General features: G+C 41.9%; 1 protein-coding gene across 1 annotated transcript in view; it reads right to left on the reverse strand.

Annotated features, from left to right (window-relative positions):
• Nucleotides 1-4,931: 4,931 nt before the first annotated feature.
• Nucleotides 4,932-16,190, reverse strand: part of LOC129867639 (NACHT, LRR and PYD domains-containing protein 12-like) — a 29,318-nt gene continuing 18,059 nt past the window's right edge. The window contains exons 5-9 of the mRNA XM_055941184.1: nucleotides 10,205-10,378; nucleotides 9,938-10,111; nucleotides 8,859-9,032; nucleotides 6,209-6,255; nucleotides 4,932-5,847 (exon numbers count right to left, since the gene is read on the reverse strand). Of these exons, the coding sequence (XP_055797159.1) occupies nucleotides 5,243-5,847; nucleotides 6,209-6,255; nucleotides 8,859-9,032; nucleotides 9,938-10,111; nucleotides 10,205-10,378 (1,174 nt within the window). The 3' untranslated portion in view covers nucleotides 4,932-5,242. The remainder of the gene's footprint in view (nucleotides 5,848-6,208; nucleotides 6,256-8,858; nucleotides 9,033-9,937; nucleotides 10,112-10,204; nucleotides 10,379-16,190) is intronic.

Below are 16,190 nucleotides of genomic sequence, written 5' to 3' on the forward strand. Positions count from 1 at the left end.
TCATGTGGTCCAACAACAACTACAGGTGACATCATTGTGGTCCAACAACAACTACAGGTGACGTCATGTGGTCCAACAACAACTACAGGTGACATCATTGTGGTCCAACAACAACTACAGGTGACATCATTGTGGTCCAACAACAACTACAGGTGACATCATTGTGGTCATGTGGTCCAACAACAACTACAGGTGACATCATTGTGGTCATGTGGTTCAACAACAACTACAGGTGACATCATTGTGGTCATGTGGTCCAACAACAACTACAGGTGACATCATTGTGGTCATGTGGTTCAACAACAACTACAGGTGACATCATTGTGGTCATGTGGTTCAACAACAACTACAGGTGACATCATTGTGGTCATGTGGTCCAACAACAACTACAGGTGACATCATTGTGGTCATGTGGTCCAACAACAACTACAGGTGACATCATTGTGGTCATGTGGTCCAACAACAACTACAGGTGACATCATTGTGGTCATGTGGTCCAGTTTAAACTGTCACTCCAACACTAAACATGTTTAAATGGTTGAGTAGTGTACACATGTAACATAGGCTATGATCCCTTATTGATGTCACCTGTTAAATCCACTTCAATCAGTGTAGTAGATGAAGAGGAGGAGACAGGTTAAAGAAGGATTTTTAAGCCTTGAGATAAGTGACACATTGGCAAGACAAAATATTGAAGTGCCTTTGCAGGGGATATGTAGTAGGTGCCAGGTGCACCGGTTTGAGTGTGTGAAGAACTGCAACGCTGCTGGGTTATTCCACAATCAACAGTTTCCTGTGTGTAACAGGAATGGTCCCCCACCCAAAGGACATCCAGCCAACTTGACACAACTATAGGAAGCATTGGAGTCAACATGAGTCAGCATCCCTGTGGAACGTTTTCAACACCATGTAGAGTCCATGGCCTGACGAATTGAGGCTGTTCTGAGGGCAAAGGGCGCTACTCAATATTAGGAAGGTGTTCTTAATGTTTTGAACACTCAGTGTATATATTTTAACATGGTAGCTATTTACAGGAATAGACTGGCCCAAAGTGGTGTATGTGTGTGTTACTCCATGTATTTCAATCAGTGGTGGTCAGTGCCATTTAAGATTTGGGAGGACACATTTTTGTTTCATGAGCTTGGCCTTATTTCTATTACAGCATATTGGATGACTGTCATTCATATTCCATTCACCCGTTCAATGTAACAGCTATACATTTCAAGTCGGAAGTTTATATGCACTTAGGTTGGAGTCATTAAAACTCGTTTTTTCAACCACTCCACAAATTTCTTGTTAACAAACTATAGTTTTGGCAAGTCGGTCAGGACATCTACTTTGTGCGTGACACAAGTCATTTTTCCAACAATTGTTTACGGACAGATTACTTCCCTTATAATTCACTGTATCACAATTCCAGTGGGTCAGAAGTTTACATACACTAAGTTGACTGTGCCTTTAAACAGCTTGGAAAATTCCAGAAAATGATGTCATGGCTTTAGAAGCTTCTGATAGGCTAATTGACATAATTTGAGTCAATTGGAGGTGTACCTGTGGATGTATTTCAAGGCCTACCTTCAAACTCAGTGCCTCTTTGCTTAACATCATAGGAAAATCAAAAGAAATCAGCCAAGACCTCAGAAAAAAAATTGTAGACCTCCACAAGTCTGGTTCATCCTTGGGAGCAATTTGCAAAAGCCTGAAGGTACCACGTTCATCTGTACAAACAATAGTACGCAATTATAAACACCATGGGACCACGCAGCCGTCATACCCCTCAGGCAGGCGACGAGCTCTGTCTCCTAGAGATGAACGTACTTTGGTGAGAAAAGTACAAATCAATCCCAGAACAACAAGACAACTGTAAACCTAGGACCTTGTGAAGATGCTGGAGGAAACAGATACAAAAGTATCTATATCCACATAACCTCCAAAATCGCTTGCAAGCCGAAGAACACCATCCCAACCGTGAAGCACATGGGGTGGCAGCTTCATGTTGTGAGGGTGCTTTGCTGCAGGAGGGACTGGTGCACTTCACAAAATAGATGGCATCATGAGGGAGTTGAAGCAACATCTCAAGATATCAGTCAGGAAGTTAAAGCTTAGTCGCACATGGGTCTTCCAAATGGACAATGACCCCAAGCATACTTCCAAAGTTGTGGAAAAATGGCTTAAGGACAACAAAGTCAAGGTATTGGAGTAACCATCACAAAGCCCTGACCTCAATCCCATAGAAAATTTGTGGGCAGAACTGAAAAAGTGTGTGCGAGCAAGGAGGCCTACAAACCTGACTCAGTTACACCAGCTCTGTCAGGAGGAACGGGCCAAAATTCACCCAACTTATTGTGGGAAGCTTGTGGAAGGCTACCCGAAACGTATGACCTAAATTAACAATTTAAAGTCAATGCTACCAAATACTAATTGAGTGTATGTAAACTTCTGACCCACTGGGAATGTGATAAAAGAAATAACAGCTGAAATAAATCATTCTCTCAACTATTATTCTGACATTTCACATTCTCTTAAAATAAAGTGGTGATCCTAACTGACCTAAAACAAGGCATTTTTACTAGGATTATATGTCAGGAATTGTGAAAAACGGAGTTTAAATGTATTTGGCTAAGGTGTATGAAAACTTCTAACTTCAACTGTAGGTTTAGGCTAATACATGATACTCAAATTTTCCTTATAACGGGGCTGTACAAATGACCTGGACTAACCTGTACCCCCGCACATTGACTTGGTACCAGTACCCCCTGTATACAGCCTCCACATTGACTTGGTACCGGTACCCCCTGTATACAGCCTCCACATTGACTTGGTACCGGTACCCCCTGTATACAGCCTCGTTATTGTTATTCTATTGTGTTATTTTACTTTATTTGGTAAATAATTTCTTAACTCTTTCTTGAAATGCACTGTTGGTTACGGGCTTGTAAGTAAGCATTTCACGGTAAGGTCAACACATGTTGTATTCGACGCATGTGACAAATAAAGTTTGATTTGATACGCATCATGAGGTTGCTACAACGTAGCCTATGAATGAAGTTTACAATGTAGGTGCACACAGGTTGAGAGAAAAATGAGCTGACAGACAGTGACACATTCAATACTGCCTTGCACACTCTTGCCAGCATTTAGCCGATATAGGGTGTAATCATTAGTCCAACAATTGCAACAAAATAAATATATATTGGACAAATTCAGGTATGTTTATCCCCTATGTTTATCCCCGTTTTATTCCGTTTGCTTCTGTTAAAAAAATGTTTCAACAGAATCGGCGGAATGAATACACCCATGATCACGCGTAAACACAGTTCACTTTCACAGCAGCCATGTTGTATTCCTTCTCGCATCTATGTGCTCCCCTCCTCTCACCTTTTCCCTTTGCTTGTGGACTTCAATGTACAACACATCAGCTGTATGTGACCAGGCAAAAAAAACTTTCCAAGCCAAACCATATCATAAACGCTACACACAGCCGACATCGTTGTCACCATATTAGCTAAAGTAACATCATTGTCAACATAGCGAATAGAACTAACGAGTTAGTAAACCTGCTACAATCATGAAGTAACATTACATTGGACAGTCAGTAAGAGGTTACGCCGGAGGGACCCGATGGCAAAACATTTGTGAAACCAAAAGCTTACCTTGGAAGAGTTCCAGTGCTGTGTTGGATAGTCATAGCCAGCTAGCTAACATAGCATCCCTCTGTTTTAGCAGGGTGTTGTAAGAAATTGTAATAGATATTGGTAACTTGTTTTAACAACTTCTCAACACTAGCTATACTTGACACAACATGCACCCATCCCCCACTATACCCCCACTCTTCGTACCCTTATAATAACCACAGACCCACACACACTCCCCTCCCCCATGAACAGGCCCCTGCTAAAACAACCCCACACACACACAACCCCACACACACTATATTCAAGGTTGGAACTCAAGACAAAGAACTATGTTAAGAACCAATAGAACGTCGACACCAGGCCTGAACAGGACTACCCACGACCCAGATCGACCAATCAGAAGGCCAGACTACCAGATCAACCTACTTCATTCAATGCATATATAAAGCTGTACAATACGTTTAGCGCCCCCTCTTCCGACGATTCCTTATGAGTCAGACAGAAAGGGGCCGTGCTTCACGAATTGCCAGATATCTTTACACTTGAATAAACTGACAATTATACACCTCGTCCTATGTCTCAACTTGATCTCCTGTCTCCAGTAACTGTTTTATCAACAGTGTTTGAGTAGGCTAAACTAGTGTAGCTAGCTGCATTTGCTAGCGAAGTAAGTGAAACTGAAAGTGAAAAAAAAGACAATCTCTCTAGCTTCTCCATCATTTTGGAAGAAATAACATTTGTTCAAAACTGTTTAACTATTGTCTTTCTCTTTGAGTCAACTACTCACCACATTTTATGCACTGTAGTGGTAGCTTGCTGTAGCTTATGCTTTCAGTACTAGATCAATTCTCTGATCCTTTGATTGGGTGGACAACATGTCCATGTTGCAAGAGCTCTGAAAGGTTGGAAGACGTCCTCTGGAAGTTGTCATAATTACTGTGTAAGTCTACTGAAGGCGGTGAGAACCATGAGCCTCCTAGGTTTTGTATTGAAGTCAATGTACCCAGAGGAGGACGGAAGGTAGCTGTCCTCCGGCTACACCATGGTGCCACCCTACAGAGTGCCGTTGAGGCTACTGTTGACCTTCATTGCAAAACAGTGTGTTTTAATATTTTTGGGGGTGACGTGAATATATTTAGTATAGTTTTGCCTAAAAATTATATCATTTAAATGTTTTACCATTTTTATTTGTATGAAGTTCACTGGAGGAGGATGGTCCTCCCCTTCCTCCTCTGAGGAGCCTCCATTGATTTAAATGTGATATTCTTATTAAAAATAAAACATTGAGAACTGCACTTCTTTCATCTGGTTGATTAACTTTATTAGTCTGTCACATGTACATTTCATTCAGTGGAATTGTATTTATACAGAAGCAGGATTGTTTTGTCAACAATTTGACAGACAGGAATATTTACAAACTTGAAAAAGCAATAACAGCACGATCAATGATGTCTAAATGAGAAATTTTAACAACAGTGGTGATACATTCTATTCATTACTATTTTACGTCTATCAACTTCAGTTGTGTATAATCATGAATATTTAGATATAATAATCATCTGTTAACTCATGACTAGAGAGTTCATATCAATTCTTGTTCCAGTGTCTTACTGAACATATCCAGGATTAGAGTGAAACATCATGTGTTTGACACAAGGACCACCTGACACAGGGACCACCTGACACAGAGACACTGAAGAGGAGTCATCCCAAAGCTGAAACCCTGGATAGAGGGGCTCAGTGAATGTGGTGTGGAATGTGTGCAGGTGGGTCAGTGTGTCAGAGGAGGCTCTATAGAAGGACAGAGTGCCGGCTGGCCAGTCCAGATACACTCCTACTCTGTGGGAGCTGGAGGAGGGGACGGCTATGTCAGTGTAATTATCATTGTGCCAGGCAGTGTAACGGTTGTTAAAGCAGCTCAGACTCCAGGACTTGTCATTCTGTCCAAGCACACAGTCCTCATCCCCTCCTTCTCTCCTGCTGATTCCTTTATATGTCACTCCTATATCAGCCCCTATCCCACTCCTCTCTGCCTCCCAGTAACAGAGTCCAGTCAGACCCTCTCTACACAGCACCTGTTCACAGTCCACAAATCTCTCTGGGTGATCAGGATACGGCTGAGCCTCTTCGATACGTGTCACCTTTCTGTTCTCCTCAGACAGAGAGAGCTTTATGTTTACTGTGTTTGGGTCCAGTGTGAGATCACAGGCATCTGATGGAGAAGACCAGGGATATTACAAATCATCTTCATATCACATCAGAATGTTAATGTTTCCAGGTATTAAAGGACCACATCAGAATGTTAATGTTTCCAGGTATTAAAGGACCACATCAGAATGTTAATGTTTCCAGGTATTAAAGGACCAAACAAAGAGTATTTAAGACTTGCTGAATGATATAAAACAGACACACTGCAAAATATAACCACAGAGTGAAGTCCTATTAGGGTAACCACACATGCATACATTACCTATCAATCAAGCTCTGAAAAAATATTTAGTAATTTTCTAACCCCTTACTTGAAATAATACTGAGTAATAACAAGCTAATTCTTCACATCAGTCAACACTCACATTTTCTAGGCCAAGGTTTGATTGTGTACACTCCACCAGGTTCCACACTGTAAGGGGAGCAGGAGAACAGGCAGTAAATCTCTCTGCCTCACACACACAGACGGTCAGCATATCACATTGTCCATGTGGTGGTAAGTAAAGTATGTCTGGCTCACAGTACATGTCAAGTATCATAACTAACCTGATAACTATTAATTATCATACCTAACCTGATAACTATCAATCATTATAACTAACCTGATAACTATCAATTATCATAACTAACCTGATAACTATCAATTATCATAACTAACCTGATAACTATCAATTATCATAACTAACCTGGTAACTATCAATTATCATACCTAACCTGATAACTATTAATTATCATAACCTGATAACTATCAACTTTCATAACTAACCTGATAACTATCAATTATCATAACTAACCTGGTAACTATCAATTATCATAACCTAATACCTATCAATTATCATAACCTGATAACTATCAATTATCATAACTAACCTGGTAACGATCAATTATCATAACCTGATAACTATCAATTATCCTAACTAACCTGGTAACGATCAATTATCATAACCTGATAACTATCAATTATCATAACTAACCTGATAACTATTAATTATCATAACCTGATAACTATCAATTAGCATAACTTGATAACTATCAATTATCATAACTATCCTGATAACTATCAATTATCATAACTAACCTGGTAACGATCAATTTCCATATCCTGATAACTATCAATTATCATAACTAACCTGATAACTATCAATTATCATAACTAACCTGGTAACTATCAATTATCATACCTAACCTGATAACTATTAATTATCATAACCTGATAACTATCAACTTTCATAACTAACCTGATAACTATCAATTATCATAACTAACCTGGTAACGATCAATTATCATAACTAACCTGATAACTATCAAGTATCATAACCTGATAACTATCAAGTATCATAACCTGATAACTATCAAGTATCATAACCTGATAACTATCAAGTATCATAACCTGATAACTATCAAGTATCATAACCTGATAACTATCAAGTATCATAACCTGATAACTATCAAGTATCATAACCTGATAACTATCAAGTATCATAACCTGATAACTATCAAGTATCATAACCTGATAACTATCAAGTATCATAACCTGATAACTATCAATTATCATAGCCAACCCAAACTCAGTATTGTGGTGAAGCTGTGATTACAGCTCGCAAGGAATGATTTCACCAAATCATGAAGTAATTGCTCTCTGCCTGTGCCTCCTTGCCACCTCCGCCTGGGTCTCTGAGAAGCTGTTATAAGGCAGAGAGTTCAGGCAGATGACTGAGGGGAGCTGGTGCTTTGATGAGCGTTGGGTCCCATAACCTACAAGTCTCTGTATTGCACTCACTCTAATGGGGGGAGGTTGTCATTCGCTGCTGGGTAGAGCTGCCAGGGATAAAGGCAGGTAGTGAGGGGGAATTTGGGGGACCAGATCAAATAGTTGGGTTTTAAGAGGTGCTCATCCTCTCCCCTACACCTTCGGAATAGAGCAGGCTGCTTGCTGTAGCATGTTCTTTTGTATCCGACTTAAATAATTAGCCTGAACTAGAGCAAAGCGGTTGCAGACTGTGGGTCTTAAAGTGGGCTGGGTCCTATATGACTGGATCACCATGGTGTGTACTGGGCTAATGGTCCCTGTTAGCAGTGAATTCACATGTTTGCAGAGGATCACGTTTGTGCAACGTATCACCTTCTAGTGCGTAACGATTCTCATAGCCTATCATTATACCACAGAATTTGTTAATCCACACAGCCTATCATTATACCACAGAATTTGTTAATCCACACAGCCTATCATTATACCACAGAATTTGTTAATCCACATAGTCTATCATTATACCAGAGCTTATTTATTCCTGATACATACTGATGCTCAGGTTGAATAACATAGCCTACTGATGCTCAGGTTGAATAACATAGCCTACCGATGCTCAGGTTGAATCACATAGCCTACCGATGCTCAGGTTGAATCACATAGCCTACCGATGCTCAGGTTGAATCACATAGTCTACTGATGCTCAGGTTGAATCCCATAGCCTACTGATGCTCAGGTTGAATCCCATAGCCTACTGATGCTCAGGTTGAATCCCATAGCCTACTGATGCTCAGGTTGAATCCCATAGCCTACTGATGCTCAGGTTGAATCCCATAGCCTACTGATGCTCAGGTTGAATCCCATAGCCTACTGATGCTCAGGTTGAATCCCATAGCCTACTGATGCTCAGGTTGAATCACATAGCCTACTGATGCTCAGGTTGAATCACATAGCCTACTGATGCTCAGGTTGAATCACAGACTACATACACTTTGTAGGCCACCTCACATATTATCCACGTTATCCTATGAACTTAAACTTTGTAATAAACTTTCTAATAAAGTACTGTATCTAAATGTTTTTCTCAGGTTGTGGTTTGTGTGTTGGTGTGTTCAGACCTCTGACGCCGGCCCATACTGTTTAATACAAAGATGGTGATAGTACTATGCTACTCTGATCAACAGTACCTGTCTCTCCACTCAGGTGGTCTCAAGCTCTATTACAGTATGTCAATCATCAACACAGATTAAAACAAACCCTCTACATACTTGAGTTTCTCCAGTCTGCAGTGTGGATCCTCCAGTCCAGCAGAGAGCAGTCTGACTCCTGAGTCTCCTGGGTGATTGTAGCTCAGGTCCAGCTCTCTCAGGTGTGAAGGGTTTGACCTCAGAGCTGAGACCAGAGAAGCACAGCCTTCCTCTTCGACTCCACAGAGCGACAAGCTGCAGAGAGTTAAACATGATTTCAAAATCACACTGCTATTCTTTGAAAATATAAAGTTTCAGCTAAAAAAAATAAAAAAGTATCTTCGGAAAGTATCCAGGCCCCTTGAAGTTTGCCAAAAGGAACCTAAAGGACTCAGACCATGAGAAACAAGATGAAAGCAAGATTGAACTCTTTGGCCTGAATGCCAAGCATCACGTGAAAACCTGCCCCAGAGCGCTCAGGACTTCAGACTGGGGCGACGGTTCATCTTCCAACAGAACAGCGAACCTAAGCACACAGCCAAGACAACGCATGAGCGGCTTTGGGACAAGTCTCTAAATGTCCTTGAGTGGCCCCGCCACCCGGACTTGAACCCGATCAAACATCTCTGGAGAGACCTGAAAATAGCTGTGCAGCGTTGCTCCCCATCCAACCTGAGAAGAATGGGAGAAACTCCCCATATACAGGTGTGCCAAGCTTGTAGCGTCATACCCAAGAAGACTCGAGGCTGTAATCGCTGCCAAAGGTGCTTCAACAAAGTACTGAGTAAAGGGTCTGAATACTTATGTAAATGTGATATTTCAGTTTTTTTTTTTTATACATTTGCAAAAAAAATCGAAACTTGTTTTTGCTTCGTCATTATGGGATATTGTGTGTAGATTGATGAGGGGAAAACACTATTTAATCCATTGTAGATTACGGCTGCAATCTAACAAATTGTGTAAAAAGTTAAGGGGTCTGAATACTTTCCAAATACACTGTAGCTACAGTAAAGTCTTCATCTGTATATATATATATACTGTCAGTCAAAAGTCAGATGGTGAGGTGTCAGATTTACATTGAATTGTGTATTTCAGTCCTTAAAAAACATGTGGATCTGGTGAACAGTTACCACTTGTTGACCAACTACAGGAATACTGACCTCAGAGTCTCCAGTTTACAGTGGGGATTCCCCAGTCCAGCAGAGAGCAGCTTCACTCCTGAATCCTTCAGGTCATTGTTACTCAGGTCCAGCTCTCTCAGGTGTGAGGGGTTTGAACTGAGAACTGAAGCCAACACTTCACAAGATGCTTCTATGAGTTTACAACCACCGAGTCTATGAACACAGAGTAAACATTAAAATATAAAACCATTATATGTGGATCTAATTAAAGGTTATCACTTGTTGACCAAATACAGGAATACTGACCTCAGAGTCTCTAGTTTACAGTGGGGATTCCCCAGTCCAGCAGAGAGCAGCTTCACTCCTGAATCCTTCAGGTCATTGTTACTCAGATCCAGCTCTCTCAGGTGTGAGGGGTTTGAACTGAGAGCTGGGACCAACACTTCACAGGATGTGTCTGTGAGTTCACAGTCAGTGAGTCTGTCAACACAGAGGAAATACAACCTGTCTCTCATTGTATTATAACGGTATATTTAGCTTTCATTCCTTACACATTTACCAGTGCACGACTAATGTTTACAACGTGAATACATGGCTAGATTTTGCAACTGTATTTGATCAGTTTGTATTATCATTTGTTCAAAAGTTTTCAGCTGATAGACAATCTAGTCCGCCAACGAAACTGTTTTTCTTATAAAGATCATCTCGGAACACCAGAACCAGGGTTGAATATTTCCCCTGTATTTTACAAATGTTCCATACCGAAAATATAGACATTCTCTCCCAGGTAACCCAGTCTTTCCCAACAAAACCGGAAGTGTCATTCTAAAGCATATAAAGTGTATAGATATGTCTGGATTTAAGTAGAGCTTTGATCGCCATTAAAATTCTAACCTGATGCAGCCTAAGCCTGATTAACACTAGAGCCGCCAAGACGGTTAATCTTACCATTTTAAATGTCATTTCAATCAAAACACTGAAACACCTGTCCCGGACTTTTCTTAAATATGTGTATTTTACACTCTAGCAGTACGTTCAGACAAATATCAAAGACAAAAGCATTCTGAGCATTTCATCCTCAAAGCACCCTGACAGTAAAAACAACCCTATGGGTTAATATCCGGGTCTCGAGGAGTACCAATAGCCACCAGTCTAATAAATCCATTTAACTACAAAAGCCTCATTGGACCCCCCTTCGTGCCAATGTCATTTGGTTGTGTTTATGAAGGTGTTAGGTAACATTAGAAAACCTACTTTTTCATTAGCTTATGTTACAATATATCACAGAATTGTATGTGTAAAATCTATTTTATTCATAGAGTAGCTTTGTTACAACTATGAAACACAGAAGCATGTGCAGCTAACTTTTATAACGACAAAACAAATAATAATACCCAAAGATAAAGGCATGCGGTCAGTGAAAAAAATGTCTGAAAATATCAGTAGTGTTCAATGTCACGTGTACAAGTACAGGGAGATACCTTTCTGCAAGTCCTAAACCCAACAATGCAGTCATCAATAAACACACGAGAAATTAAAATAAGAGAAGAAGAACACAAGAAAAGAAGAAGCTATGTACAGGGTCAGTTCCATATTTATGAGCAGGGAGACTGGAATGATAGATGTAGATATACACTACCGTTCAACAGTTGTGGGTCACTTAGAAATGTTCTTGTTTTTGAAAGAAAAGCACATTTCTTGTCCATTAAAATAATATTGAATTGATCAGAAATATAGTGTAGACGTTGTCAATATTGTAAATGACTATTGTAGCCAGAGAAACGGCAGATTTCTTATGGAATATCTACATAGGCGTACAGAGGCCCATTATCAGCAACCATCACTCCTGTCTTCCAATGGCACATTGTGTTAGCTAATCCAAGTTTATCATTTTAAAAGGCTAATTGATCATTAGAAAACCCTTTTGCAATTATGTTAGCACAGCTGAAAACTGTTGTGCTCATTAAAGAAGCAATACAACTGTCCTTCTTTAGACTAGTTGAGTATCTGGAGCATCAGCATTTGTGGGTTCAATTACAGGCTCAAAATGGCCAGAAACAAAGACCTTTCTTCTGAAACTCGTCAGTCTATTCTTGTTCTGAGAAATTAATGCTATTCCATTCGAGAAATTGCCAAGAAACTGAAGATTTCGTACAATGCTGTGTACTACTCCCTTCAAGGAACAGTGCAAACTGGCTCTAACCAGAATAGAAAGAGGAGTGGGAGGCCCCGGTGCACAACTGAGCAAGAGGACAAGTACATTAGAGTGTCTAGTTTGAGAAACAGATGTACCACAAGTCCTCAAATGGCAGCTTCAATAAATAGTACCCACAAAACATCAGTGGCAACGTCAACCAAAAAATTTGCTGTCTTTCAAAAACAAGTACGTTTCTAAGATGACCCCAAACTTTTGAACGGTAGTAATATATATACAAATAAACTGGGTGGTTCCAGCCCTGAATGCTGATTGGCTGACCGCTGTGGTATATCAGACTGTATACCACAGGTATTACAAAACATGTATTTTTTCTGCTCTAATTACGTTGGTAACCAGCTTATTATAGCAACGCTACACATGTTATGTTTGTGTGTGTTGGAGTGTCAGTGTGTGTGAGTGTGTCTGAGAGTGTACAAAGAGACAGTGTAAAAATAAATACAAGGGGCATCTCAGATAGTCTGTGTATCCATTTGTTAGCTATTTAGTAGTCTCATAGCTTGGGGATAGAAGCTGTTAAGGAGCTTGTTGGTGTCAGACTTGATGTACCGATAAGACTTGCCATGCGGAAAACAGAGAGAACAGTCCATGGCTTGGGTGGCTGGAGTCTTTCCAGGCCTTCCTTTCACACCGCCTGATATAGAGGTCCTGGATGGCAGAGAGCTCGGCCCCAGTGATGTACTGGGCTGTCCGTACCACCCTCTGTAGCGCCATGTGATTGAGGGCTGCCATAACAGGCAGTGATGCAGCCAGTCAAGATGCTCTCAATGGTGCAGCTGTTTAACGTTTTGAGGATTTGAAGGAACGCAGTGGATTAGGTGAAAAGCTTCAAGTTACTCAGCGTACATATCACTGACAATCTGAACTGGTCCACCCACATAGACGATGTGGTGAAGAACACATAACAGTGCCTCTTCAACCGCACTTGACTAAAATACAGTACATTTATATTAAATGGGTAAAACAGTATGTAAACATAACTAAAGTGACGAGTGTTCCATTATTAAAGTTACGAGTGTTCCATTATTAAAGTGACGAGTGTTCCATTATTAAAGTGACGAGTGTTCCATTATTAAAGTGACGAGTGTTCCATTATTAAAGTGACGAGTGTTCCATATCTATGTACATATGGCAGCACCCTCCAAGGTGCATGGATGAGTAACTGTGTACCCGGCTAGTGACTGACTAAGTTCTGGTTAGGGTACTGGGTGGATGTCAGCTAGTGATGGCTATTTAACAGTCTGATGGCCTTCAGATAGAGAAACTGAAAAACAGCTTCTGTGCTGGCTTTGATGAACCTGTACTGACCTCGCCTTCTGGATGATATCGGAGTGAACAGGCCGTGGCTGAGGTCCTTGATGATCTTCTTTGCCTTCCTGTGACACCGGGTGCTGTAGATGTCCTGGAGGGCAGGCAGTTGGCTCCTGGTGATGCTTTGGGCAGACCACATCACCCTCTGGAGAGCCCTGCCGTTATTGCAGTTGGTGTACCAGGCAGTGATACAGCCCGACAGGATGCTCTCAATGGTGCATCTGTAAAAGTTTGTGAGGGTCTAGGGGCCAAGTCAAATTTCTTCAGCCTCCTGAGGTTGAAGAGGCACTGTTGCGCGTTCTTCACCACACCGTCGATGTGGATGGGGGTGTGCTGTCTCCTGAAGTCCACGAACAGCTCCTTAATTTCTTGACGTTGAGGGAGAGGTTATTTTCCTGCCACCACTCCGCCAAGGCCCTCACCTCCTCCCTGTAGGCTGTCTCGTCATTGTTGGTAATCAGGCCTACCACTGTTGTGTCGTCTGCAAACTTGATTGAGTTGAAGGCGTGCGTGGCCATGCAGTCAAGGGTGAACAGGGAGTACACAAGGGGGCTGAGCATGCACCCTTGTGGAGCCCCTGTGTTGAGCATCAGCGTAGTGGAGGTTTTGTTGCCAACCTTCACCACCTGGGTTCGGCCCGTCAGGAAGTCCAGGACCCAGTTGCACAGAGCGGGGTTCAGACTCAGGGCCCGAGATTAATGAGGCTGGGCTATAGTCAATGAACAGCTTTCTTACATAGGTATTCTTCTTGTCCAGATGGGAAAGGGCAGTGTGCAGTGCAATGGCGATTGCATCGTCTGTGGATCTATTGGGGCGGTAAGCAAATTGAAGTGGGTCTATGGTGTCAGGTAAGGTAAAGGTGATATGATCCTTAACTAGCCTCTCAAAGAACTTCATGGTGAGAGAAGTGAGTGCTATGGGGCAATAGTCATTTAGTTCAGTTACCTTCACTTTCTTGGGTACAGGAACAAAGGTGGACATCTTGAAGCAAGTGGGGACAGTAGACTGGGATAGGGAGAGGGTAAACATGTCCGTAAACAGTCGAGCCAGCTGGTCTGTGCATGCTCTGAAGACGCGACTAGGGATGCCGTCTGGGTCGTCACCCTTGCGAGGGTTAACACGCTTAAAATGTCTTACTCCCGTTGGCCAAAGAGAACGAGAGCTCACAGTCCTTGGGAGCGGCACGTGTTAAAGCCACTGTGTTATCCTCAAAGTGGGAAAAGAAGGTGTTTAGTTTGTCTCGGAGCAAGACGTTGGTGTCCGTGACGTGGCTGGTTTTCCCTTTATAAATCAGTGACTGTCTGGAGATCCTGCCACATACGTCTTGAGTGTGAGCCGTTGAATTGCGACACCACTTTCTCTCTGTACTGATGTTTTGCCTGTTTGATTGCCTTATGGAGGGCCTAATTGGGCTGTTTGCATTCAATCATATTCCCAGTCACCTTGCAGTGGTTAAACGCAGTGGGTCGTGCTTTCAGTTTTGCGCAAATACTGCCATCTGTCCCTGGGTTTTGGTTTGGATAGGTTTTAATCGTCACAGTGGGAACAACATCCCCTATACATTTCCTGATTAACTCAGTCACCGTGTTATTCTCAGAGCCAATCCAGAAAATGTCCCAGTCCACGTGATCAAAACATTCTTGAAGCATGGATTCCGATTGATCAAACCAGCGTTGAATAGACCTTAGCACGGGTACTTCCTGTTTGAGTACCCGTTCTGACTATAGAAAATGGAGTCGTGATCTGATTTTCCCGAAGGGAGGGTTGGGGAGGGCCTTGTAGCCATCCCTGAAGGGAGAGTAACAATGGTTGAAATTTTTACAAGTGCGAGTACTGCTGGCGATGTGTTGATAAAACTTCTGAAGTGTTTTCCAAAGATTTGCTTTATTAAAGTCCCCAGCTACAATAAATGCAGTCTCAGTATCCAGCGTAGTTCCTTGATAGCCGTCGTGGTATCAGCTTGAGGGGGAATATACACGGCTGTGACGATAACCAAAGAAAATTATCTCGTGATGTAATGGGGTTGGCATTTGATTGTGAGGTATTCTAGGTCGGGTGAACAAAATTACTTGAGTTCCTGTACGTTATCACAATCAAACCATGAGTAGTTAATCATGAAACATACACCTCCTCCTTTCTTCTTTTCCCCGGAGAGTTCTTTATTTCTATCTGCACGATATACTGAGAACCCAGCTGGCTGTATGGACGGAGACAGTATATCTGGAGAGAGCCACGATTCTGTGAAACAGAGTATGTTACAGTCCCTGATGTATCTCTGGAAGGAGATTCTCACCCTGAGCTCGTCTTCTTTATTGTCCAGGGACTGAACATTACCGATTAATATACTTGGACGCCGTGGATGGCGTGCACACCTCCTGAGTCGGACTAAAAGTCTACTCCGAATACTTCTCCACCGGCGGCGTCTTGGAGCAGCCTCTGGGATAAGTTCAATAGCCTTGGAAGGTACGAACAAAGGATACATTTCAGGAAAGTCGTATTCCTGGTTGAAATGTTGGTGAGTAACCACCTCTATGATATCCAAAAGTTATTTCCGTCTGTATGTGATGATGCAAAAGAACGTTCTGGGCTAATAATACACAACAAAGTTGCTTAGGAGCCAGAAGCAAGGCAGCCATCTTTGAGACCAGGGAGTACAGGAGCGGGGCTAAGCCCTGTGGGGCCCCGTGTTGAGGGTTGGCGTGGTTGAGGTGATGTGACCTACCATCACTACCTAGGTCGGCCAGTCAGGAAGTCCAGGATCAAGTT

This window comes from Salvelinus fontinalis, chromosome 2, assembly GCF_029448725.1.
Source record: "Salvelinus fontinalis isolate EN_2023a chromosome 2, ASM2944872v1, whole genome shotgun sequence".
In the NCBI taxonomy this organism is placed as follows: Eukaryota; Metazoa; Chordata; class Actinopteri; order Salmoniformes; family Salmonidae; genus Salvelinus; species Salvelinus fontinalis.